The following is a 23,692-nucleotide window of genomic DNA, read 5'->3' as shown; positions in this document are numbered from 1 at the left end:
GCGTGTGCATTGGCAGAGCAGGGCCCGGGCTCGGCACACTCTAAGAACCGGACCAGGTCCTTTGCTGCCCTGGGCCTCAGTTTCCTGACCTCTAAAATGGGAGGCTGTGCTGCGCCATTTTGACCTTTGGTGTTCTGAGAGTGTTTGCATCTGGGTAATGGGCTCATACTGAATCTCTCTCTGGCTGGCTGGCTTCATGTATTACCGCTCTTCTACCCTTGCTCCTTTACGCATCTGATCTGCTGCCAGAGGCATCATGAGTGAGTTGGAATGTTCCAGTCTGACTTTCAGCAGCTGAGCTCTTGGTCACTTTCCTTCAGGACTGGGGGTCCGGTGCCCCCTTAAAATCTCCCAAGCCCCCTAACCCTGTCCAAAGGCCTCTGTGCTAACTCACCCCTTAGCATGGCTTTGAAGTCTCCTTACAAGCTCACGCCTTCCAGTTATAAAGGGATAAGATCTGGGGGCCCTTGGGGACTATAGTGAACAATACTGTATTATATATTTGAAAGTTACTAAGAGAGTAGATCTTAGATGTTTTCACCACACACAAAAAAAAGGTAACTAAGTGAGGTGATGGGTGTGTTAACTAATGTGATTGTGGTAATCGTTTCACAATATATGTGCATATCAAATCATCACTGTTGTACACCTTAAAGTTATACAGTGTTATACGTCAGATATATCTCAATAAAGCTGGAAAAAAGAATCACCCCATATCCTTTGCCAGCCCCCGTCCCTCCCCACAGTACTGCACCACATGGACACACTGTTCCCCTAGCAGGCCATGCTCTGGTCAGCTTTGCATCTTTGAATCTCCGTTGGCATGAGCTGGACCACCAGCCCCCCTGGCTCAGAGCCTGCCATATTATGGGATGGATGCTGGTAAGCCCTGGCTCCTTCCCCTTCTGTGCGTATCCTGTGTTTGGACACCACGCTCCATCCCTTAGGTTCCCACCAGATGTCCAAGCGTAGATGCCGGCATGTGTGCTCTTTCCTTCCCAGCCGTGAGCCCTCCTCTTCCCTGCACCCACATCCTTCCTCTCTGAGTTTACCCTTGCAAACTGCCCTGCCTGAAATGTCTACCACTCCCAATCCCCCTGATTCTTCAGTGGTCAAACTCACGTGCAGTCTTTCATAAACCCTTCTCTGTCGACCCAGGTCTTATCCTTTGCCCTGACCTTCCAGAGCACTTGAACACTGCAGCCCGAGGCAGGTCACTTGAGGGGCAGGGAGGGAGCAACAGAGGACGATGTGTCAGCATCATCCTCTTCTGGCCCCTAAAGGCCCCATACGTATCAGCATTGCCCTCCCAGCAAGTCCCGAGCCCTGGGGGCCCAGTCTCCCTGTCTGCGCTCTGTGGCCCCAATTCAACCACACAGGTGCTCCTGGCAGATGGGAACACCTGTTCAGAGGCTGTCTTTCCTGCCTTTATTTCCCATGCATGCTATTCCCAGGGCAGGGCCGTCACGTATGCTGTTTCCCTTAGCTGCCCCTCATGCCTGCGGAGCCACCGCCCTGTCCCTGGCTCCTGGGGCCCTATCTTTTTAGGCGCCTAGACAGCAAGATGATGCAGGAAGCAGCAAATTCATGGACAGTGAGCTGCAAAAAAGGAACCCAGGCTCAGGGACGTTCCCGTCAGTACTAATCGTGAGCGCGGGTCAGGACCTAACTGCACAGGTGGTTGGTTATAACGGCTTCAGTAAAGCCCGTGAAATTGGCCCTTCCATCATTCTCGTGAGGAAGAGGAGGCAAAGAGAAGTGCTGTCATGTGTCCAGAGCTTTCCTGATCTTGGGCAATATATGGGGTCATAAATCTGCGTGTGAACTTAGGGAGCACCTGCTCCAACCCCCTCGTGTTACACATGGGGAAACCGAGGCCCAGAGAGGGGAGGTGACTCGGCCATAGTCACACAGCTAGTTAGAGGCAGATGCAAGCCCTCAAGCTGGGGTTCCTGATCACCATGGCAGTGCCCTTTCCAAGGGGCTGCAGTCCCCAGGAGACACTGCCTTCTGTGTCCCCACGTGCCGGCCCTGCTCCCTCCGCACTTGTTCAGCATGTGGCCCGGATGGTACTGGAACCTGCTCGGATAAGAACCCAGCAGATGCTTTGGAGTTCTGCCCGGTGCTCCTCACTGTACAGTGGGTGGTCATGGCCGCGGCCCGCTGGTGCGGGGCCACTTCTCAGAACTGCCCAGTCCAAACCTGACGTGCTCCTCCCTCGCCCTGTCCCCTTGTCTGCCGTCTCATCCCTTTACTCTGCACCTGGGACCCAGGCCAGGTCACATGCATGCAAGCCTTGACCGGTATTCCCCCTTCCAGCTCGGAGAGCTCATCGTCAAGAAAGATGAGCCAGTCCTGGTGATATCATTCCCCTGAGTGAAAGGAAAGGGCCCCGGGTCCTGGGCCTCAGTGGAGTGATCCCAAGTGAGGATTATCCCAAGCGTTATCCCAAGTGAGGATAACGCTTTCCCAACACCATCCACTCAGACTTCTTGGTAACCTGATGGTCTGAGACAAATTATCTTCCTGCTGCCACTGCTAATGATACTACATTATCTTAATAAGGTCCCCAGAGCTGCCAGGAGTGGGAGAACTAAGAAAAAAAAGCATCATCTGCCAGGCTCCCGGCCTTGTTTGGAGAGAGAACCATGGGGCGCCACGGAGCAACCAGCGTTTGCCTTACTCTGGGGGCCAGGGGGTGGGGGCTAAAAGTTGCAGCCTTTGCGGGATGTCAGTAGGGGATTCAGTGGAGACTGGGGAAATCGTGGCTCATCAGAGATTGATTTCTCGGGGTACAGAGCTTGGGTTGCCCATCCTTCTCTTCCACGGGACCACTGTCGTCTCAGGAGCTGGTCTCTTCTCACGTGTGGCAGTTTCCTGACTTCACCACGTGTCCGCCAGACCTGACTGGAGCGCCTGTGAGAGCCAGGCTGCGGATGGGATGCGGGGGCTCCAGGAGGGAAGACTGCCCCAGCATGCGCGCTAGGGGCTCCCCCGACAGGCGGCCTGTACTCAAGGACCCACGTGGCAGGACAGGAGCAATTAAGAGTCTCCTGAGGCCTTCACAGGCCCAGGCCAGGCCTAGTTGGTGGTGATGACAGGGGTTGGGGCAACGAGGAGGGGGAGGGCCCTGTGAGGTGAGTGGGCAGGGAAAAGTCCCACCAAGGGCAGCAGCGTCCCTCTGCACGCAGAGAGGATGAATACCTTCTTGTCCTCCCTGGCCCACATGCTCCCCGTTCTTCAAGGCGCATCCTAGGGGCCACCCCTGGCCCACGAACCCTGTAGTCCTGACCTTTGGCCCAGGCTTCCAGACTTTCTGGGAATAGAAGTAAAGGACTCCTGACGAGGAGGGTCTGGGGGAATCTTGGTCCAGGCTACCTCTGCCCTAAGTCCTGGAACTGTTTCTCTCTCCCAAGTCAGAGCCACAGGACCAGTTTCATCGCGAGCTGTCTCTGCAGCCAGCACAGACTGCAGCCGTCCTCAGGAAGAAAATGGTGACCTTGGACCAGGCTAGGGGAGTGGACACATAGACTCAGGCATAGACAGAGGAACTTGGAGTCCAGGTGATCATGGGATGGCCAGAGCTAGGAGGGGACAGCATGGGGCCAGAGATACACCATCTGGTTGAAGCCTTTGAGGCCTTTCCTGTGGCTCCAGGGGTGTCTCATAGCTGGAAAGATCAGTGGTGGGACAACTGTGGGACTGGCTGAAATCTAGAGCTGGCTCGGAGGTGAGATTCCCGACACCAAGGAATAGACACATGATGGTGGGGCCGCAGTCCCTTCTTGGACACCCACAGAATGAGAGCAGTAAGTGGGGCCTCAGGGGCAGAAGGGGCTCTGTTGGAAGGACGCCCAAGGCCCCTCCGCCGTGTTGCGCTGCTGAAGCCATGAAGAATGATGTTCCCACGGGGCGTGGACATGCTGGGAGCTGGCATCGGAGGCCATAACTCAGAGCCGGGGCCACCTTGCAGGGGGAGGGTGGGTCACTCCAACGTCCCCCAGGAGGGAGGGGAAGTGGGATCAACATCAAGAAGAGAGGAAAGGAGGCCTGACCGGAGAGCAGAAGCTCAGCTATAATTAAGCAAAGACTCGGGCTCCAGAAAGGAAAATAGTGTCCACGAGGAGGACGTGAGGGCAGCAGGTCAGGGGTCCCTCAGCCTCGCGGGGGGTCCAGTCCCAGGTAGTGGCTTTGCATTGCAAGGGAGTCTGGGAATTCCGAGTCAAAGAGGCAGCAGCTGCTGCTCTAAGTGGCTGCTGAAGACGCCTCCAGCTGAGGAGGGCAGTGTTACAGATGTTGGCGGCAGGAAGTCAGCCACAAAGGGGGGGCTCCCCGTGGAAAGGCTGCGAGAGGACTTGGCTATACAGAGAGTTACAGGCCACCCGGACCTGGACAGGCCAGGGTTGAGGCTCTCTGAAGGCTGAAAAGAATCCTGCAGGCAGCTCCGGGGAGGCGACAGAAGGGCAGCAAGGAACCAGCGATTCCGAAGAACGTGATGGGGAGGGGTGTCGAGGGGGTGTCCATCACGGGCAGCCACAGCCCACGGTGAGAAATAAAGTCCCTAGGGGAGGAGGCCAAGAAACTCTCCTCCACCCTCTCCCCACTCCGGGTATCTCTGCTCCTGGGAAGGGGACCCCAGAGCTTTCCTGATCTGTCTCAGGAGGGCCAGTGCCCAGTGGGCACCGAGTGAGGGGAGATGTGGATGGAGGCGGGAACGAAGCTGCGCCAGCTGGAGACAGGCCGGGGGCCCGGGTGGCTGTCGTTCTGTTGAACAGGACTAGACCGCAGGGAGGGCAGGGCCGGGGGCTGGATGGCTGGAACCCGCCCCACAGCTGATCTGGCCTGGAGGGGTGGTGAGCCGGCAGGCACAGCGACCACCCTGAGTGATCAGCAGGAATGTGCTGGAAGGGAGGGTTCTGGAATGCGACCCTCCTATACAACACAGCATTGAGGCCCAAACCAGGAGGCCCACGCAGAGGATGTTCTGGTGTCAAGAGGGTGAGAAGTCTGTCTCGACTGACCGAGTTTAAAACTTTCCCTAGGGAAGGCAGGGACACAGACCGCCATGGCCCTCACAGCGGAGTGTGGGAAAGGCCCGGAGGGAAGTGGGGAACGGAAGGGACATGGGGACTTGGTGGGGGGGCAGGGCAGGCTCGCTCTGAGGTACCCTGAGATGCAGCACATCCCCTTGAAGCCACAGACCAGGGTCTCCCCTGGACGGAGGGGTGTCCCCAAGTGTCAGCCATCTGCGCAGGGGACAAGCAAAGGAGGTGGAGCCCAGACGGCAGGACTCAGGGGCTGGCTTTTCTGGACCAGGCCTGTGAAGGGTGTCCACGTCTTGAGGTCATTCCCAGGGGGCTGCGGAGAGGCACTGGCTCCAGATGCATGACCTGTGCTTGAATCTGGACTGGGCTCTGGTTTATCTTCCGCTATCCCTGTGCTCTTGTCAAGCCTTTACAGGGGTCTATGGCTCTAAGGTGAATTCAGGAGAAGAGGAGGGAGGGAGGAGGAGGCGACATAAGAGTGGCAGGGCCAGTAGTGGGGGGCACCCGAGAGGGGGTGAATCTCGGGGACTTTGGGGCCAGCTGCTCCGCAGCGGTAAGAGAAGCTAGCACTTGAGGTCAGCACGGCTGGGTGGAAGGGGACACACCCGGGGTATGGGGGGCCCTGCCCCTCTGCACCCGGAAATTCTCCCTTCACTGTCAGCTCGGAGCAGCTGGGAGATTCTGCTGGGGTTTCCTTCACAGAAGCAGCTGTGAGGGGACCCAAGGCCACCTTGGAAACAATCCGCGTTGTCTTTCGAAGCGGTCACCGGAAGACCCTGCAGAGCTGTTTTCACAACTGTCAGCTGAACACGTTCCTGTACCCTCTCTGGCAACCTCAAATCGAGTTTTCAAGCCGCCAAAGAGAGTGCGTCTCGTTACTTAGCAGAACTCATCTTGTTTTTCCCCCAAAAGCACTGCCCCTGATTTGATAATCGACCTGATGCCAAACATTGCATTCTCCTCAAAACCCAGAGCTTTGGGCCCACTGGGGCAAATCGAAAGAACGAGCCCCCAGCAATTCCCAAAGATGAACTGCTAGGGGGCTACGGGGTGGCAGCAGCACCACTGGAATAAGCGTGGGTTTCTCAAGGCGGGTTCTCTGATGGGGACAGGGGCAATGTGGGGAAAGGACCTGGTCTAGGAAGTCACAGTCCCAGGGCAGGTAAACCACATCCGACACACTGAAATGACCAAGCCCTGATGCAGGGCACTCACCAGAACCTTCCGCAGTGTGGACACGGCTGAGAAGGTCAGCCTCACATCAGTGACCACAGTCGGCACCAACAGACCTTATCTCCCCCAAATGAGGCCCATCAAAACCTAGCACTGGACAAATCGGACCCCACATCATCCCACCAATCAGTTTTGACCACAAAAGTTGCTGTGCAGAGAAGGTACACAACACACGCGTGCTGAATGGGATGGAGTCCGGGAAAGATGAAAGGCTTATCGTGTACTGATTTCAAAGTTCAACTTTTATAACGGCATAGAGTTAACCCTCTTCCCAACATGGACAGTCAAGGGGGAGAACGTAAAAGGAGGCCCAGCCTTTAGGTCTGACCCAAAATAGGACTGAAAGGGCCTACAGGGGTCTCACTGGGGTTCAAGTCCCAGCTCTGCCATTTCCCAGCTGGGCTTAGGAGTGGCTGACTAGCCACTGGGAGACAGATCACCTATCTGTGGACAAAGCCCATGGCCCTCCCTGACTTCCAGGACGTGGCGGGGGCGGTAGTATATGTAATCCATTCAAGACAGGCCCTGGCATGCTGTCTGGGCTCCAAATAAAATAAAGGAGGGGCTGCACTCCATTGGGGAGCTTCAAACCGGCTTTCCTGGATCTACAGCGGGTGCTGAGATCCCCCCTCCCCGCTTCTGCCTTAACCAGAACAGCTCCGCTCTGATCTCTTTTGCATCTTGGCCTTATACCTAATAGCATATATAGGAAAATATCTGAAAATCACTGCCCCAGCTAATGCCTAGCACCTGTTCTGGCGATGAGCTTGCTGTGCATCTAGGATCCAGCTGGACCTCCCCTGACCTGGGTCCCTCTCCATCCCCGAGGCCCCCGGCCCTCCCCGCCCTGCCCCTCACACCCACAGGCCTCCGTTCGCACCTGGTGAAGCGGACCTCGCAGATGTTGCACATGTATGGCTTCTCCCCGGTGTGGGTCCTCATGTGCCGTGGCAGCTTCCCGGCCCCCATGATGACTTTGTGGCAGATGGGGCACTGCTGAGAGGCCTTGGGCTTCAGCTTGCGCTCCTCCACCAGCGGCCAGGGCGGGAAGAGGCCCCCTAGGTGGGTGGCGCTCAGGAAGTTGAGATAGGCACCGTAGTCATTCTCTGCCTTGATGGGGCCCAGCGGCCCCCCGGGAAGGTCCGGGAACATGGCCTTGAAGAAGTCGCTGGGGAAGGGCGGCGGCGGAGGTGGGGGCAGCTCCCCCCTCTCCTCCTCCTTGATCTTGCGGTTCTTGATGACCAGGTCCAGGGGCCCGCTGTCCATGGGCTGCTCGGGCAGCTGGGCGAAGGCACCGAAGTCCCCCGACCAGAGGTGTGGAAAGAAGTCCGGGGCGAACGGAGATAAGGAGGGTCTCCTGTCGGGGATGTTGGCTTTGGGGTACAGGTTCTCCCTCAGCAGAGATTCAATGGAGAAGTCCCGGATCACGCCCAGGTGGCCAGGGCTGCCGGCCCGGAAGGAATCGGGGAAGTCCCTGGGAGCGTCTGAACAGGCCTCCGAGAGGTGGTCCATCCTGGAGGGGCTTTGGTGGCAGCTGATGTCCTGGGGGTCAGGCAAGTTGTCTTGATCAGCAAAGTCCTCCGTGTCGTCGTCCTCCTCCTCCTCTTCCTCCTCCTCCTCCTCTTCGTCCTCCTCGTCGTCGTCATCTTCGTCATCGTCGTCGTCCTCTTTGTCATCCTCCTCCTCCCCGTCGCCCCCGGGCTCCATGATCTCCAGGCACACGTTCACGATGCACTGGATCTCCAGCATCCTGGCGGCGTTGAGGATGTGCTTGACGTTGGAGGCCGTGATGGTGAGCGTGGAGGTGTAGGCGAACTCCAGGATGGCGGCCAGCGCCTCGGGCTGGACGAAGTCGATCTCGTAGACGTAGGGCTGGCTGGCTAAGGTGCCGGCTGTGAAGAGCTTCTTGAAGTACTTGCTGCAGGCGGCCAGGACGGAGCGGTGGGTGCGGTACTCCTGCTCTTGCACCACCAGGAGCACGTCGCAGAGCAGCCCGTCATGCCGCTGCTCGTTCAGGCTGCACAGGACCTCGCTGCTGTGGTTGGGGAAGGGAATGCCGATCAGCTCGTCAATGCCATTGGCCATGTTCTCAGCCAGAGCCCTGTGGGGACACACACAAGGAGAGACCGGGTTAGAGGACGTGGCCCCAGGAGGGGATGCCAGCTCCGGGACCCTGGCCCAGGGAGGCCAGGCCGGTGGGCGTGCTTGCCCACCCCACCCCTGCCTTTGCTTGGGGCTCCCCTCCCTCCCCCTCTGCTAGAAACCCGGCCCCTCTTCCTCAGCTTTTCCCAATCTCACCTGGAACTCAGGGCCCCGCTCAAAAGCTGGGGCTTCTCAGTGAACCACTGGGCTCTTCCCGGGACCCCAAAGGCCCTTGGAGTTGGGCTTGTCATTGGGCAGCTGGCGTCTGCCTTTTAGCAAAGGCTGTGGAATCTTCTCGCAGGCCCGATTTCACTGAATTCCACTTTGGGAATGTGCAATTCCTGAACGCGGGGACGGACAGCCATGTGAAACTCCATTGCTCTGTATGCTACGGGAATGGTGGCCGCTACGGACTCACACAACGTCTGTGGGTCAAGCGCCAAAGGAGGAATTTTCTCTCATGACTCAGGGCTCCCTCTGGGAGAATGCTTTGGTTTATTTCACAAATCCTCTGACTCCTCTAACAGATTCAGATTTTGCTACTTTTGGCTACTGATGCGGGCTGTACTAACGGAGGGGGCTACTAACGGTAGCTGAGTTGTTCCCCAGCCCAACTTCATATGTGGCAGTCTTAACCCCCCAGTATGTCAGTGTTCCTGTATTTCGAGATAGGCTCTTTAAAAGGGGAATTAAGGTTAAAACGGGGTCCTATGAGAGGGCTCTCATCCAGTATGACCGGTACCCTTACAAGAGGAGAGCAGGGCACAGACACACAGACGGAAGACCACGTGAGGACACAGGGTGGAAGACAGCCACCTACAAGTCGAAGAGAGAGGCCTCAGAGGAAACCGACCCTGCCGACACCCTGATCTTGGACTTCCAGCCTCTCGAACTGTGAGAAAATAAATCTCTGCTGTTTAAGCTCCAGTCTGTGGTACTCTGTTATCGCAGCCCTAGCAAACAGATAACAGCTTCTAGGAATCTTCAAACCGATCTCGTGGCCCATTTTCAGCAAGGGAATGGGGGCCTTATGGCAGGTGTTCTGCTTTCTGACCTATTTCTGGCTTCATCTTAGCTGATGAGGTTTCCCTTCATTTGCAATTCTTGATTTTTTAGAAAATACTCACCTCCTATATATGTATATCTGTGAGCCATTTGACCTGTAAATATTTATATTCAATATTAAATTCGAGCTCATTGTTAACTAATTTATCATGTCTGTATTCTGTTACTCTTCGGGAAACATATCCCTACGGGGAGAAGCCTCTTCTAAGACACCTCAGCATTATCTATACACAAGACATGAAGTGTGGCCGGTCATAGCCGCCAGCGGTCGGGGAGGGGGGCGCAGAGGACAGCAGGCACCCCCTCCCTTCAGGGAGCAGAATTCACAACCCAAGTCAACAGATTCAACCTGGACCACAAGCCACCTCAATTTTTATTGCAGGGCACTGACGGCCCTGCTACTCGGGGCAAAGCTTGGCTGTGGCCCATGGATAAATCCTAGCAAAGGCCTGGCCCTTCCCCGGCTGCAGTTACAGTGGGGAGAAAAGAAAAACAAAGTCTGGAAGACCCACGGCCCAGTGGCAAGAGCTTTGGGGATCCGCACATACTTATCCTCGGGATGTCTCTGCCCTGAGAAGGCAGAGGCAGTGGAAGGGGAGAAGGGAGAAGCGCCAGGCCCACAATATGTGCCCCAAGTGGCCTGGAGGCCCCAGGGACCCAGTGGGGTGTCAGGGTGCTGGGTACTCTGCCCCCCTCGTCCCTGCTCCTCCGTGGGTGGTGGAGGGCCTTAGCCTTCCCCCAGCAATCTCGCCCGGGGAAGGTATTCAAGAGGTTTCCCAGAGCAAAGGCCTTGCTGCTTTCCTGCCTGCTTAAAAAGGGCCAGAGACCCCGCAGGCTGTGCATTCATTCTCTAAATAGACTTTGGGTTTCTTCCTGTGCCCTGCCCTGCTCTGGGCTCTGGGGATGCACAGAAGGCAAACCAAGCAGGCCCTTGCTCTAACAGAGCTCACGGGGACATAACAGCTGTGATAAAGATGCAGCAATACCCACCCAAGAGGAATAAGATATCACCACACACCTATCAGAACGGCTAAAGTAACAACAAGTGACAACACATCGCTGTGTCCGCCTGGCTCTCTCTGGGTTCACTCACTCTGGGGGAAGCCAGCTGCCATGTCATCAGGACAGTTCTTTGGCGAGGTCCACATGGCAAGGGACCGAGCAGGTCCAAGTTACCAGCTGTGCGAGTGAGCCACCAGGAGAGCGGGTCATTCAGTCCCAGTCAGGCATTCAGAGGACAGCACCCCTGCTGACAGCCTGAGTGTGGCTTCAGGAAAGACACCGAATCAGAACCACTTAGCAAAGCTGCTTCGGAATTCCTGACTCATAGACACCGGGGATAGTAAACGTTTATTCTTGTTTTAAGTTACTCAGTTTCAGAGTAACTTGTTATACAGCAATAGATAACATAATAGATAACACAGGAAGATAACAGATAATACAACAGGCAACACAGAGACAACATTCACTTCATAGACATTATGGGTTTGTGATAGCTATCATTTCTGGCAGATGGCATTAAATGCTGTCTTCTGACAAAATCAGTATATTACGACACTGGTTTGATAGATGGAAGTAGATGTATCGAGGAAATGACACCTTTTTCTAATTCCCACGAAGCTACCCTAATGGTAGCAGGGTTCTGACCCTCAGAGGAACCTTCTCACCTGAAAAGACTGTTCGTGAATGAAATGCCCCATCAACTATTAAAAGTCCAAATCATTAAAACCTCAGGAAATTAGTTCTTTCACGCAAGTTTTCTTGCTTGCCGAGGGCTTATTCTTATAAAGACAAAAATGTTTTAAAATGTTTTTCAGGAAAAATTCCCGCAATTCCTTAAACTTATCCCTACCTTCTTAAATAGAGGAGCGGGAACCCATTGGATGGGGTGTAGGTGATCCTTGTCTCACCCGAGCCCTCTGAGGGATGGACAGCACCACCCCTGTGCTAAATGTCCTGCTTCCCATGCTTTTGGAGCTGGTCTGCTTGGGCCTGGGGGTCAGAAACCACAGCTGTGTGACTCCGGGAGGCCCCACCGCCTCTCTGGGCTTCTCTTTCCTCATCTTGTCATTGGACGGACAGGGGAAATCTTACAACCGGCGTCATGACCATGAGAAAGCACAAAGTGGATCTGGCAGTGGGGAGGGGGTGACAGGCCTGGGTGACCCTGGACTTGAAGGCTGGTCTGTCCAGCAGCGACTTCTCACCATGGCATGGTTTGGAGTCTTTGTACCATTCCTGGAGGAACAGATGTAACCACAGAGCTCGGGGCTGTTTTTCCTGGCAGGAGGTAGCAGGGGAAGGGGGGCTGTGGTTTGCTGTTTTTATTAACTCTTTGGGAAAAAGTGCCCCCACCCTGCCTACACTCTGGAAGCTTCCCTGGTGACCCTAAGAGCCCCATGCCTGGCGGGCCCGCAGACAGCAGTGTTCCAGAGGGGATGCCATGTCCAGCCCCCACCTTTGCACCCAGGCCCTCCATCCCCTCCCTTCCATCCCTCCCATCGCCCAAGCCAGGGCACTCCTTCTCCAAGAATAACACGCTCAGGAAAGAAAATTACACACACACACACACACACACACACACACACACACAAACACAAAACCAAACCGCTCGACAGCTAGGAGAGGCTTGACGCAAAATATGAACCTCTGGTATGAAGGTGATAGAAAAAATATAGAGCCAAGAACTAATGGCGGAGGAGGAAAAGGGGGAAAGAGGAGCTTGCAAATGGAAGAAGGAGATTAAAGAGCCAGAATGCAGGGCGGGTGAAACCTTTTCAGGTGTGGTCCCCATTCTAGAGGACATGAGGCTCACCACAGCCTCCCCTGGGCCTGTGCCCTCTGTGGAAGGTTCTAGAGCCCAGGTACGTCCAAGTAGCCTTCTGGCAAAGGCAGCACTTCTCATCTCCGGCCTAGGTTAATTCAACTGTAACATGAGAACTAGCCTCAGGTACTCTACCTGCCTCAGGTACTCTCCTCCCCCCTCTCACTATAGGGAGAAGGGTCATGCCCTTTAGCTCACCAGCTAAAGAGGAGGAGGGGGTGTTTCTATGAGAAGATCAGAGAAGAGGTGGAGCTGGAGCCTTTGGAAGGAGAGAGGGGGCCTTGGACTCAGAGAATTGCACTGTAGAAACCTGGCTCTAGAAGTCCTCCGAACTAATTTCTTGAGTGTGACTTGAATTTTTGTTTTTATTTGTGTCCTGTTCTAATGGCCAAATCAATCAAGCAGGCAAGCCAGCGTTTATAATAACAATCAATACCAGCTACCATTTATCAAGTGCCTGTAACGTGTCGGTCATTGCACCTCTAAGCCTTCTTCAATCAACACGACCCGTGAAAGGTACATATTTTTATCATCACCTGCAATCTAGAGATAAAGAAAGAGTATGGAGAGGGTAAGTGTCTTGCCCAATGCCACACAAAAGTGTCCGAACCAGGGTCTGAACCCGGCTGCATTTGGTGCCAAAGCTCACGTTCATTCCCCTTATAACACTGCCCCTTACAAAGTCCGACTTGTGGGTAGGGGGATTTGGACCCTAGCCCCCAAAAGTTTAGAGATTTAATCAGAGTCAGGGCTGAGGGTTGTACACTGGGGACCTAAGACCCAAGCAGGCCAGGGGGGCTCAGGACTGAGCACCAGTGAGAGAGGTACGGACAGGGAGGCAACAGACCCCTGCGGGCTGGGGGATCGGAGCAGACTTCCAGGAGGAGGCGCCCTGTCTGATCTGTGAAGGATAAAGAAGGTCTCACTGCGCAGAGGGGCAGGAAGGACCTGCCCCGTATCATTTGGATCTGGAAAGCTTTGGATTTCTAGAGTCCCGCCTGAAGGTGTGTTTAACCTGGATCCTGAGCGAGATCACACAGGAAGCTGTTCTCAGCCAGCGTGTGCCTGAAGTTGGCTGACAGCCATCTGACAACAGGGGGATTATGCTGGGAGGTGGAGAGTGAGGGCCCTGCTTTAAGACCTCCCGGGTCCACATCCTGGCCTCGGGGACTAGGTTTCACCCCCCTGAGCTCAGTTTCTTCATCTGTTCAGTGAGGATGGTAAGAGTTGTTGGGCGGATCAAATGAGGGAAGGCACAGGAAGTGCTCCTGGGACAGAGGAGGTACTCAAACACTGCTGGCAATTAGGAAGTCCGGGAGGGACAAAGACACCTAACAGGGGTCTTGACAGAAGGAGGTGGCGTCGTACCAGGAACTAATTTCCCTTCTGTATAGTTTTGCAGAGACCATACTATTTAATCACCTCTCCCAAAGACATTCCCAGGGCCACCCCAGCATGTGGAGGACACTGTAGTCTTCCAAGGTCCTTTCATACCTCCTGTCTCATGTACTCCTAACCCAAAGAGGCAGGCAAGGCTGGTAGAAACTTTACGCCTATTTTACAAATGAGGAAAATAAGGCACAGTGAGTAGCTGATGCCCAAGGTCACACAGCGCATTAGTGCCAGGGCTGGAACTAGAACCAGGTACTCTGACGCCTAAGCCTGTGACCCCAACCGGGTGTGGGGTCGTCTGGCTAGTAGGCACCCCATGTTCTAGGACTGGTTTTACTAGGAATGTGAAGTGCAGGGATTGGCAAATTATGTGTATACTCCTGCTGCCCTCAGTTTGCTTATGTGGGAAATGGGGAAGTAACTGCATGGATCTCACTTGCTCCAGGATTGTCTCTTATATGTCTGTATCATTCCCAGGATGCCATTAGGCAGGAACATGGGAGATGCTGAATGAATGAGGTCTGTTCAAATACACAGTGGAGAGAGCCTTGAAGTCACAAAAGGCAGTGGGTGGCCCCAGCCCTCTGCACTGGGGACATCTGACATTTGAACAGAGCCCTATCATTCGTTAAGTGCTTATATCTACTCATTTCATCCTATTATGATTCTCATTTGATGGGGATCAGAGAGGCTAAGTCCTTTGCCCCAAGTCACACGGCTAGAAAACAGCAGGTCAGGGATTTGATTTCTGCTCCAGTCCCATCCCTTTCCTGTCCTCCATGGCGACCTCAGTGATGTGACTTTCAGGACAATTCTATCGCCTTGATCCACAAGTTCAGTGCCTCCTTGAATCATGCTCAGGTTAGCAAATCTGGGGCCCAGGATGACGCTTCCATCTGCCAAATCCCCACGGCAGACTGGCCCCAGTTGGCAGGCTCCCACTGCCCTGGGAGTGGTCCCCTCTCCAGCCTCCAGTTCCTCCCCTGCCTGGGCCTGGAGCTTCGAAGACGCCTGGCAGAATTAGTGAGGGCGAGGGTGGAGTTGCACAGGGGCAGAGAAGGGATGTGGATTCTTTTCCAGATTTGGGAATGAGGCTAGGTAGCACCTGCCTGCCTCCTTCGAGCAGGTCCTTAGTCTCTGTGGTCTGTGTAGGCAGGGAAACCTGCAAGGGGCTGGTGGACCAGGGCAGGAGAGAGCGCAAGGAGGCCTGCCCCAAGCAGCTGTCCAGCCCCATGGATCTCTGCTGGGCGCGCCCCACCCTGCCCTCAGCTCTTCCCCTAAGCAGGGCAGCCACACCCCTCGGCCCCCGGGATGCCCCAGAGGCTGGGGCCAGACATGTGGGCTGGAAGGCTGGGGGGGCCTCCTCAACTTCCAACCTTTGCTCCACCTGCCAGAGCTCCCCAGGCAGAGCCCTCCCAGCTGCATGAAGCCTGCGTCACCTGCTCTGCCACCCTGCCGAGACATGCCTGGAGGCCACAGTCCCCAGCTCAGCCTTGGGCCCAGGGCTTGGAGCCGGTTGGTTTCTGTGAAATGAGCTCTGAGCCTTCCTCTGCAAACGGTGATGGATGTTCCAGATGGTCCCTGACAGCTGGAATACAGGCCCTCTCGGCAGCACACGGCCATGCTTCCCCATTCTCCCCGCCCCCTCTCCCCCAATGCCTGGTCCCTGCACCCACAGCATAAGGCTTGACAGGGCAGAGGCCAGGCCCCGCAGGAGTGCCTGTGTTCCTACCCCACACAGAGGGCTTCTCCCCACATCCCTACACCTGGGGGCCTGAGCTCCTTCTCTTGACACCAGGCGCTCAGGTCCCTGCCTCACTGTCCTCTGAAGCCCCCTGACTTAACTGTGCTGTGTGTTTGGTGAGCACACCCACTCTTCTCTATACATTTTCTGAGGCTCCCTGGGTACAGAAGGAATTATTTGCCCCACTTTGCCGGCGAGAAACTGAAGCTCATGCTGGGTGAACTGTCTCGCCCAAAGTCACAGAGCAAAGTAAGTGACAGAGACCCCGGACCTCCTGACTTGTCGCCCAGACCCTGTCCACTGGATCACGCTGTATCTATTTCTTGTCACCTCCACCCTCATCACCATCACCACCTCCACACTCCACATTGGTTTTATCAGAACAAGGTCTAGAACCCCCACTGGGAGTTTTGACGGGGGACAAAACCCAGGGTGCTTCTCACCCCCTACATTCTTACCGGGATGAAACACACACTCGGGACAGACTTGAGGGGTACCTCAGAGAGCAGCTTGAGGGATGGGTGAGGAAGATTGAGGGGCAGCTCTGTACCTGGGCTTTGGTCCTGGGGTGGGGTGGGGGCATCTGAGTGTCGGAGCTGTTTAATCTCCCCCGGGAGGAACCTCTTCTTCACAGCATCTGGGTGAACCCCAAGTGGGTGTGCCGGGGCCCCTGCCCCCATCCCCTCACCCAGGGGGTGGCTTGGAACCTGTTACTCTTCAAAGCACTTTCACTTGCATGGCAGCAGGCAAGGCCAGTATTATACCCATTTTACAGATAAAGAAACAAAAGTGAAGTGAGGTTAAGGGCACAACATCCATCAATAATGCTGGAAATCTCACGTATTCCCTGAGGCCATAATTTGGGGCCCGCACTGTGCAGTAGCCTTGCAGGGAAGATGGGAAGGGTGGGCTGTCTAGGGGCTGCATGGCCTGGAGGGGCTGAGGCCCCTAGCACGCCGGTGGGGAGGGTCCCACCTCAGACGGCTAGAGCACTGGCTGGGCTGGCCCTGGGAGTCTGAGCCAGACACATAAGTGGTATCCCTTCAAACTGTGGTTCTTTAATTATGTATTCATCCTTTATTTATTAGAGGGCAAGGCGGGGGAGGGGGGAAGACTTGTTTCCTTTTAAGAGAAATTGCGCACCTCTTTATGTTCCAAATAAAGGATTTACTACTTGTGTTTATTACAGGCGATTTCCCGAGCCAGAAGGCTCCTTGGGAGGCTCATTAAACCTTATTAAACCACCGAAAATTTAGATAATAAAATAAATCACTTGTTTCCCATAAAGAGCACTAGGCCCCGGGTTACGGAGCTTCAGAATCCCAGCTGCCTCTGGGTGCCTTTGCAGGAGGTGTCCCGGCTGGTGGGCTACACTCCCCACGGCCACGAGCTCACAGGAGGGTGGGGAGGTGGGGACCATGCAGGAGCCCCCGGGAGCACTATTCTTTTAGCATTTCTGCCCAAAGCAGCCGTCTCCTGCAGAGGGGTGGGAATGGTTTAGATTTTGTGAGTTATTTGAGGAGTTGTGTTCGGAGTGGGTTAAGAGGCAGCACTTATTTCAACCCTTCCTGGGGATGTAGTTTAGTGTTTCTTCTAGAAGGCACCAAGGTGCTTACACAGCTGGCCAGCCTGAGTGCGCTCTGCCGTCCAGCCACCTTGACCTGTGAGCCCAGGGATCCCTGTGCAACTCCTGTTGCCGCTGGACCAGGGGGCTTGATGGTGGGAGAAGGGAAAGCACTGCCAGGTGAGAGGGCCAGAGCTGGAGCGGAGAAAGGCCGAGGCCTGTTTTGGGAAAGGGCATGAAGAGGCGGGGCTGAGAAATGCCCAGGTGTGCAGTCCGCAGAGGGGGCTACGACGCTTCTGCGGAGGAGGTGCAATTAAAGTCTGCACTGACAATTCCTCTGTGCTCTGCAGCTGAGTTACTGGTGACCTTGGACTGGCCACGTTCCCTTTCTGAGCTTCGGTTTCTTCTGTTATGTGAGACCAGGAGGCTGTGAAGGTCCCTTGCTGCCCACACACTCGATGGTGCTATGGTGTCCTCTAGCTGATCCACTTAAATATTCTGGTTCCAGGGTGGATCTTTGGATTCTGAGGTCACGAGCAGCTCAACCTCTGCTGTCTTGGGGCTGCTGTGTCCGACTGTGGACTTCCTGATTCTGTCCTCTACCCCCAACCCAGGTGTCTCAGGGATGCTGCCAGGTTACACAGGGAAATAAGTGTGAACACACATTGGGGTCTGGAAATTGCTTCTCCAGAATGTGCCCTAATTCATTACAAACAATCCTACAGGCCCTGTGTGGGGAGCATGACGAAGAGACAGGCACCCAGCTTGACAGAGATACAACATATGTTGTATTCCTCCAGCTGATATAGACAGAATGAAACTATCAGCTGAGATGTACTGAGTGTTCGATGTGAGTTGCTGACCTAAATATTTTATGTAGATTCTCTTACTTAATCCCCTCCAAAACCCATTTTTCAAGTGGAGAAACTGAGGCAGAGTTGGGACTTGAACCCAAGCTGTCGGGCTCCAGGTTTCCTAAGCGGAGTTTACCCATCTGCGGCTGGAGAAACAGGGATGAAAGGGATGGAATTCCTTAAGGACGCACAGAAAAATGGGAGATAAAGACAGCAGTGCTAAGAGCTAGGCCAGAGGTGAGGACAGGGTCCCTTGGGGGCAGGCCGAGGGGCAGGGACTCCATTGGGGTGGGGTTGGGGAACTCCACTGGGGAAGTGCTGGCAGGGAGAGGAGGCCTCAGATGCACTCGGACTGTGTAAGAGGCCATGGGAAGGAAGTCAGGGAAGCTTCCAGATGGGAGAGGAATCTGCTTGGAGCTGCCTTTGAGGAGGTGTCGGCAACAGGCTGTCCTGGAAACCAGCTAGGATAGTGTACCCTCTGACCCATTACTCACAGCCACACCCCTGCTCCGGACCCCTGGGGTCAGAAGGGGTAGGGAAAAGCTGGGGGGTGGGGTGGGGGCGGAAGGGGCCGAGGGAGGAAGGAGGGCAGGATCACACTCCCAGGCCTCATCCAGGTATAAGATGTCCTAGTTACGCCTCAGCTCTTGAAAAACACGTTGGCCTCCCTGCTGCTGTCCACTTCGATTTGGAGATAAGGCCTGGATCAGCGGCCCAGCCGGATGGCCTCAAGGATCCCACCCCAGCCTGTGTTTTCCAAAGGAAGTGAAACCTCAGATTTGCCTCAAAACTTGCACTTTTCTTCTAAGCAGACGCCATCCACCATGAGAACCGCCTGGCATTTGGCTGGAAGGACAAACTGGAAGCTTGCAATTTTCGGGCTTAATTGCACAGTTAGTTCCATATAATATTATTATATAGAACTTTTATTGCATCGAGAAAGTCCAAGCATTTCCTTTTCTTATTTACACTTGAGCCCTGTCCCTCCTCGGCTATAATTTTCTCTCTTGCCCGCTGTAGAACTGATGGCTGTTTGGTTCCAGGAGCCCTCTCCAAAGAAAGGACAATTAGGATGTGAGTGGAAACTCATTTGTCACGAGCGGTTTCCTCATGGAATACAGTCAATTCGCAAACGTTATTGATCGCTCACCACGTCTTGACTGGGGCTTCATGCTGTGTGGGGCTCTAAACAAGACATGCACCTGCTTTTGAGGAGCTTCTGACTTTCCTGAGCAGTAACACTAACCCACAGCAAAATAGTAGGGAGAAATAGGAACCCAGAAGGAATCCCGTGGGAGCTGGGTCCTGCAGTCAAGGATGTGGGAGCCAGCAGGTGGGCGTCTGGGCTACACAGCTGTCTGGGCAGGACCCCAGAGCTAGGCAGCTGTGATGGAGAGACTGCTGGAGGGTGTACAGCAAACACCCCCTTTGGAGCACAGCCCAGAGTCCAGCCACCCCTGTATGTTTGGTTTCTCCAGTGCACATCTCCGGGGATGGGCGCTTTCCTTCCCTCTGCCACACTTGCCCCCAGCCTCAGCAGGCAGCACCAAGGCCAGGACGCTTTCACAGCCTCTGGGGAGGGTGCCTGACCAGTCAGCACCTTCCAAGTAACTATCCCCACCCCCTCCACCCCGCCCACCACCATTCATCATTTATCTGCACTGAGAGTTCTGGTCTCCAGATGATCAAAAATTACAGTGAAAATATTCTCAAGGGACAAGCATCCCCCCCCCTCCATCTGCACTCCTCAGCCCCCAGCCCATAAAAGCCTGGCTGATGTACTGATGAGCCAGAATGGGTTCAGCAGGTTCCCTGTACCTAGGAAGTCTGGTCCCCCTTTGAAGTCTCAAGATCAAAAATGTTGAAGAAATACAAGGTTAAAGAGTTAGAAATGAGTTGGTGAAAAAACATCATTATTTGCAGAGGATATGACTGGATACTTTCCTACACGCACAGTGGACAAGCTCAAAAATATATTAGAGGATCCCATTTACTTGGCAACGAAAATAGATATAACACCTAGGAACACGCTCATAAGAAATGTGCATAATCCATACAAAGAAAGTTTTAGATCATGACTGAAGCATTCTTTAAAAAGACTTAAATGAGGGCTTCCCTAGTGGCGCAGTGGTTGAGAGTCCGCCTGCCGATGCAGGGGACACGGGTTCGTGCCCCGGGCCGGGAAGATCCCACATGCCACAGAGCGGCTGGGCCCGTGAGCCATAGCCGCTGAGCCTGCGCGTCCGGAGCCTGTGCTCCTCAACGGGAGAGGCCACAACAGTGAGAGGCCCGCGTACCACACACAAAAAAAAAAAGAATAGCCAAGAGATTTCTGAAGCAGGTGACTGATGGGAGTAAGGGGACCAGCCTTACCAGATATGAAAACATAAAGTCATAAAAATAAAATATTTTGTAATGGATCATGAACAGAGAAACAGATCAATAAAATGTCACTGGCAGTCCATAAACAGACTCACATAAATTCATATGCATATGAATTTAGCAAATAGTAAAGGTGAGATTTCAATTTTTATTTTAAGATGGATTTTTCAGTAAATGGGATTGGGAAAACTGGCCAATCACGTAGGAAACAAAACAAAACAAAATGTGGACCCCTTCCCCACTCCTTACACCAAAGTAAATGATGGGTACAGTAAAGGTTTAAAAGGTTAAAAAAAAAAGAATTATGAAAAAAATTGGAGAATTTTTTTATAATCTCAAAGGGAAATGTTCTTCTAAGTAAGAAACAAATAAGCTGGGAAAAATATTTGCAAAACATATGATGAAGGGCTAATCTCCTTTATAGAGAGAGCTTATATTAAATCAGGAAAAGATCTATAGCTTGCTAGAAAATTGCAAAAACTGTTTTAGCTTAAAAAAAAACATGAACAAGAAGATCACAGAAAAAGAAATATAAAAAACTTTTAAATATGTGAAAAATGCCCAGCATCACTCAGGATTAAAGACATAAAGATTAAATACAAAGAAATTTTAATTCTGATGACCTAGAAATCTCCCTTATGGATATTATATTCATTATCAAATGTATCCAACTTAGGTACAAAGCTCATCCCTGCAGCATTGTTTCTATAACCAAAGACTGGAAGCAAACAGTGTGTTCATCAATGGAGGGCTAGCTGGGTACACCATGGAGTACTATGCAACCATGAAAAAGAGTGAGGCATATCTGTATACGGATATATGGAGAATAGCTCTAAGGTTCAACTGCAAAGCATGCTACATAGAGAGTGGTTTGTTACCATGTTTGGAAAGAAAAAGATGACCACATGCACATATTTTTTGGTAGATGCAAAGGCTAACTTAGGAAAGATACACTAAAAACTGGGTACTGGTTCTTTCCGAGATGGTGCTGGAGAGCTGCCAGTGAGGGGTAGGAGGTAATTTGTTTTTCTATATGCGCCCTTTGGTGGTATTTGACTTTTAAAGTCATTACTATTAAAAATGTCGAGTGATTCGAATTCTCTGCCTTCTTTCACAAAACTCCCAAATTCTTCGGGATTTACTGTAATGTCTGATCACTGCTGATTTGTTCTGGGGCTTTTCAGCAACTCTCTCTCAGTTCTTCTGTCCGTAAAACGGAGTTAACAACTCTGGGCTGTCTATCTCCTAGGCGGTGGTGAGGATCAGATGAGAACTGGATGAGAACCGTCAAGTCCTGCAGGATACAACTGTAGGATATTAGGAGTGGCCCATGGTCTGACCAGAACCTGCCTACGGCATAGTGATATTCCTGTGGCTAGAAAGGCAGGCTATGCACGGGAGCTGGAGTCTCCAATAGTGGAAGAACCCATGATTTCAGCCTCAGGAGGCCATTGGTTAGTCCAACATTTATCATACAGCAACAGAGAACACAGGGAAGAGAGGAAGCCAGAAGGTTGTTTTGGCGCCATCTGAACTTCAAGAACCCTGGCAGGGTCTGGCTGCAAATGATGATCTTGCTGATAATCAAAACCTTATTGCTTTCTAGTCAACACCTATTTCACATGCATTAACTCATTTGTTACACCCATTTTACAGATGTGGCTACTGAGCCCTAAAGGATTAAAGCGACCCATTCAAGGCACCCAGATAGTAAGAGGCTGAGCCTCCCCACCTGGATCTAGTCATTTCTTTACTACAGAATTTTGATGACACCCTTTAGGGGATCCCACCATTCTAGTCTGCCCATCACAGTCCTCCATAGTCTGGTCTTGACCTTACTTCCCAGTGCTCTCCGACCAGGAATCTCTCTTTAAAGCTGGCTTGTGCACTGCCCTCCAAACACACCATGCTCATTTCAGCCTTGTGCCTGTTGCTCTAAGCGGTCACACCTCCAGGCCCACCTCTCTCTCTCTCGAAGAGACCGAAGAGAAAGAGACTGAGCTCCAGTCTCACTTCTTCCCTAACACCCTCCCCCTCTAACCCCAGGTGATGTTTCATCAGTGTCAGCCAGGTTCCAGGATGGCCCCCAATGATCTTCACTTCCTGGTATTCACACTTTGTGAATTTCTTCCCACGTTGTATCAGGGTTGGTCTGTGTGGCCAGGGAAGTGATGGTGTGAGACTGCCAAAGCTAGGTGATAAGAGACATTGCCACTTTTGCCTTGCTTTCTCCGGGTACCCATGCTGTGGGAGAAACCTCTTATCATGTTGGGAGATATGCAAGCAGCCTATGGAGAGGTCCAAATGGGCAGGAACTGAGACCTCACCAACAACCAGAACCAAGTTGCTAGCTACTGAGTGAGCCATCTTGGAAGCATGTCTTTTAGTCCTAATCAAGCTTAAGATGACCCCAGTCAGTCAACATCTTGACTATAAACTCATGGGAAACCCTGAGCCAGAACTGCCCAGCTAAGCTGCTCCTGAATTTCTGGGTATAAAAATCATGAGGATAATAAATGTTTAGTGTTGTTTTAAGCAGCTAAGGTTTGGGGGCATTTTTGTTATACAGCAATAGCTGACTAACGCACCCTTTCACCCCCTTTCAGGAGTTAGGATATTATCCCTTGGCCCTTGCCCATTTACTGTCTTGCCTAGCTTTTCACATGTAGAATCTTGTTTCCCCAATGAAACAAGAAACATGTGTGGTTTATAATTCCCCTATATCTCCCATCATGCCTAATGGGGGGCTGGGAACAGAGGGTGAGATCCACAATCATTTTCTGGCCTCCTGTTTGTGAAGAGAAGGTGAGTGTGTAACTGAAAGGCTACAGCACATGAATGCACGATGCTTCCTCTTGACTAGTAGCCTTACAAGCGTGCAAACAACTCTCACAGAATACCTGCAAACCCACCACCTAAGACCTACAGCTCCGCCCTCACACCGGAGCACTCCCTTGTGAGCATTCCCAATGTTCCATGGTGAGTCACAGTCGTGATTCACCCCCAGGGGCCTCCCAGAGGGATGGAGAGGAAGGAAGCCCTGGAAAGGGCCCTTACTTCTTACTAATGACACTGAATGCTGGCTCGTTTCCAAAAATGTTTCTTTCAAAGCCGGAGTGACAGCCCCCACCTTCTGATGCTCAATTCTAAATAGATGGTATGCTTAAGCCCAAAGAACAGTGTAGAAGTTTAAGAAGTTTAAGAATCATAAAGAGAAATCCTGCCGAGGGAGCTGTTGCTGCTCCTAAAACAGCTCCACCCCACCCCCAGCCTCTCCAGAGCTGCCTGCCCATCCCCAGAGACACATCTCCAAACCCACCCAGGCTATTCTCCCTACAGGCAGCGGGTGGGAGGACACGACCCTTCCTCCGCTCCCTCCCTCCTCCCATCTCTTTCCCAAGCCAGCAGGCTGAGTCTTCAAGACTAATCCAAAAAAGCTAAAGGGCG

At 53.1% G+C, this 23,692-nt stretch overlaps 1 protein-coding gene and 1 long non-coding RNA gene across 8 annotated transcripts in view; both read right to left on the bottom strand.

The window, feature by feature from the left end:
• Positions 1–23,692, bottom strand: part of ZBTB7C (zinc finger and BTB domain containing 7C) — a 382,923-nt gene that overhangs the window by 5,798 nt on the left and 353,433 nt on the right. For 6 of the 7 annotated variants that reach the window (XM_049697870.1, XM_033421371.2, XM_033421372.2 and 3 more), the window contains one exon: positions 7,159–8,379. In XM_049697870.1, coding sequence (XP_049553827.1) covers positions 7,159–8,363 — 1,205 coding nt within the window. In that variant the 5' untranslated portion in view covers positions 8,364–8,379. Of the gene's footprint in view, positions 1–7,158; positions 8,380–8,583; positions 9,286–23,692 lie in introns of those variants that run through there. The other variant, XM_049697871.1, reaches the window with a different exon arrangement.
• LOC125961227 (uncharacterized) lies at positions 10,819–19,586 on the bottom strand. The gene is made up of 2 exons (XR_007471656.1): positions 16,439–19,586; positions 10,819–14,814 (listed from the first exon to the last, which is right to left on the bottom strand). It is a non-coding gene; the product is annotated as an uncharacterized LOC125961227 (long non-coding RNA).

This window comes from Orcinus orca, chromosome 15, assembly GCF_937001465.1.
Source record: "Orcinus orca chromosome 15, mOrcOrc1.1, whole genome shotgun sequence".
Classification (NCBI taxonomy): domain Eukaryota; kingdom Metazoa; phylum Chordata; class Mammalia; order Artiodactyla; family Delphinidae; genus Orcinus; species Orcinus orca.
The sequence above is the reverse complement of the archived record's forward strand: the minus strand, read 5'-3'. Positions and strand labels throughout refer to the sequence as shown.